The sequence below is a fragment of the Mesoplodon mirus genome, assembly GCF_964341445.2.
Source record: "Mesoplodon mirus genome assembly, chromosome: 6".
Lineage (NCBI taxonomy): Eukaryota > Metazoa > Chordata > Mammalia > Artiodactyla > Ziphiidae > Mesoplodon > Mesoplodon mirus.
The window spans coordinates 133,166,182-133,169,311 of NC_138982.1; the positions used below are offsets into that span (position 1 = coordinate 133,166,182).

The following is a 3,130-nucleotide window of genomic DNA, read 5'->3' on the forward strand; positions in this document are numbered from 1 at the left end:
GGAAATAACTCATTCATGGCAATGGTCTTTCTTTTCCTCTATAATATGATTAGATATGTGAAACCAAATCTTCATTTTTCTCAACATTCACCAAACCCATACTACATACACACACACACACACACACACACACACACAAATTTTCTCTAATTTTAATCATCCTTATCTCTCTTAACATTATCACCATTTTCTCATTTCACTCAAGCTGATAGTATCAAATTTTCTTGGAGTGATGGTCATAACATTTCAGATTTTGAGGATAGATTGTGAAAATTCTTCTCTGGATATATAAATTATTTCATACATGCCTAATAAAGGATAGAACCTTTTCTGGATACATAAATTATTTTATACATGCCTAATAAATTACATTTTTCCTTATTTTAGACATACCTTTGATGAGGAGGAACATAAGGAAACAAGTTAGATTTTCAAAGAGCTTTAACTGTTAGAATTCTCTGCCTCTGCTTGTAAGACTAACCTTAGGATTACCCAGAGCATAGTTATTCCTCAGATCAGACTAACAAATGTTCCGGCTACAAAAACCATCCTGCTCTTGAAAGAACCCCTGTTTCTTCATCAGTCAGACAAATTATATCCTGGACATAACCTTACACTAGGGCAGACTTTGATGGCAGGACCATCTTCCTTGGTTTGGGTCGTTTTGTGGGGTCTCCTAGCTCCAGGAACCTCAGTGTCAGACTTTGGGCAGTGACCCATGTCATGCAAGTAAGACACAACATCTTTATCGCTGCTGGTTGAAACTCGATTGCTACTGAGTCTGAAGAGGCTCTTCTGTTGTAGGATCTAAATGTCAGAGTTTGGGAAGATCAGGTGAGGAAAGAACACTAAAGTCAGAATCCAACAAAGCAATAGGTTCTCCGATTCGTAATTTAACTGGACTTTTTAATCTCATTCTTGTATCTGTCCCAATTAAGGCATTAGACAACCTTATTAAGCCACTAGACCTCACTCTTTTCCAGCTGAAAAATGTAGTACTACCTAAGCAAACCCAAAGATTAATGAATTCTTCTTCCCTCTGACACTTGCTACTGTCCTTTCTAGTCTTTCTTTGCAACTGGCATCAGCTCATTGGTCACAACTTTCAAACACCTCCCTGAGCTATATCTCTAATATTTCAGTCCTTACTATATCTCTAATATTTCAGTCCTTATTCTCTTTCCCATTAAGTTGTTTTATTTCCTCCATAGCAACTGTCAGTCTGAATTCATCTTAATTCTTTTTTACTGTTGATTTTTATCCTCAGGTACCAGAATGTAAACACTGTGAGAACAGGAAACTTGTCTATAATTTTCCTACTGTGACTTCACTGTATAGAATGAGACTCTTTCAAAACTATCTGTCAATTAAGTGACTTGAATAAATTTCCTCAGTCTCAATAAATATGTGCAAATAAATATATTAGCAATTCCATCAAAAGCAGATGATACAGTAGAATAATTTTATTCTAACTTACCCTTTCCTAGTTATTTATTCCTCATGTACTTTAATACCTAGCTCTGCTTATAATTTCTCATTAATTCTGGAAAATATCTCTTCCATTCCATTATTCCTTTAAGGACTCAGGTCACCTCTTCTCAACCTTGGACTCTACATTAACATCCTGGATAAAGTGTCATTCCTCCTTCTCTTTCCCCTCCAGCTCCATCCTAGACACAGTGAGATTTGGAAAACAAAGTTCTGAAATACTGTGAGATTTGTGCTTGGGTATATGAGTGCCTGAGCATGTGGGATACAAGAAGTAGGTGGAGAAGACATTATTCCTGGTGCAGGTATAGGAAGGAATGTTTGTATTATATCAAGGAATAACTCAAGGTTCAGGCAATATGTTAGTGCAATTTTCAACAGAGGCCATATTATCTCAAAAAAGACTAATTTACAAGCAAATACACAGAGATTTATTAGGAGCAATGGGCTATTTTTATTGAGGATAAGTGATTTCTCCAACTGTACAATGTTAGGATCATCAACACAGTCATAATAAAGAATCAGAGATTAAGAGAGTAAAGCCTAACATTTAGAAAAGAGTCAGATGATGCTACGATGGAGCTTCAGGCCACAAAGATGCCAATCTAAAAATGGGTAGATGGAGGTCAAAGTCTCTGTCAGGCATGTAATTTCTTGGATATAGAAATCATGGGTTATAGATCCTTGAATCACCATTATCTTTAGGTGTGTTGTTTCAGAAGCAAACAAGGCTTAGATGGTGATGTTCTAGCAGCAAGAAGAATAACATCTCCTATAGCAAATTGGCCAATAGCTGCTGTAGCCAGAGCCGTATCCACAGCCACATCTGGTTCCATAACCACAGCCATAACGGGAGCCATATCCACAGCCGTATCCTGAGCCATATCCACAGCCATAGCGAGTCCCATATCCACAGCCACAGCAGAAGCCATATCCACAGCCATATCTAGTGCCATATCCATAGCCATAATAGGGGCTAAATACACAGCCATAGCTCTTTCCACAACCATAGCCACAGAAGTTGCTATAGTACTTGCAACACATGTTGTTAAGGGAAGTGGATTCAGGTGGGTTGCAAGAGGATGTTTCTGAAGTGTGTGTGTCGTCTGCTTCCCATGCACCTTTATATACTGTCAGTAATTGGCAGAGCATACCATTCATTCCTTGACATAGACAACAAATATGCAAGCAACCATTATATGCCAGTCACTGTTAACAATCCATAATAGTTTCTTTAAAATGAGCTCGTTATTTTGGATACTCCCATTTTATTTAAAGAGCATCATTTTAATTTGTTCTGCTGAAGAATTTTCTCAGTAGAATCATGTGCCCAATAACTGATTTTTTGGTTGGGTTGTTTGGGGGTTTTTGTCTTTGAGTTGTATGAGATGTTTGTATAATTTGGATATTAACACCTAGTCAGTCACATCATTTGCAAATATTTTCCCACATTTCATAGGTTATCTTTTTATCTTTTCAACTGATTCCCTTGCTGTGCAAAACCTTTTAAGTGTAATTATGTCTCATTTGTTTATTTTTGCTTTTATTTATTTTGCCTTAGGATACATATCCAAAAAAATGATGCTATAATTTATGTCAAAGAGTGTTCTACCTATGTTTTCTTCTAAGAGTTTTATATTTT

General features: G+C 36.7%; 1 protein-coding gene across 1 annotated transcript; it reads right to left on the reverse strand.

Annotated features, from left to right (window-relative positions):
- Positions 1-2,235: 2,235 nt before the first annotated feature.
- LOC309806795 (uncharacterized protein) lies at positions 2,236-2,532 on the reverse strand (the record flags this gene model as incomplete). Its single annotated transcript, XM_082625758.1, has 1 exon — positions 2,236-2,532. One exon carries the CDS (start codon positions 2,530-2,532, stop codon positions 2,236-2,238), a length of 297 nt encoding a protein of 98 aa, XP_082481884.1.
- Between the last annotated feature and the right edge of the window lie 598 nt (positions 2,533-3,130).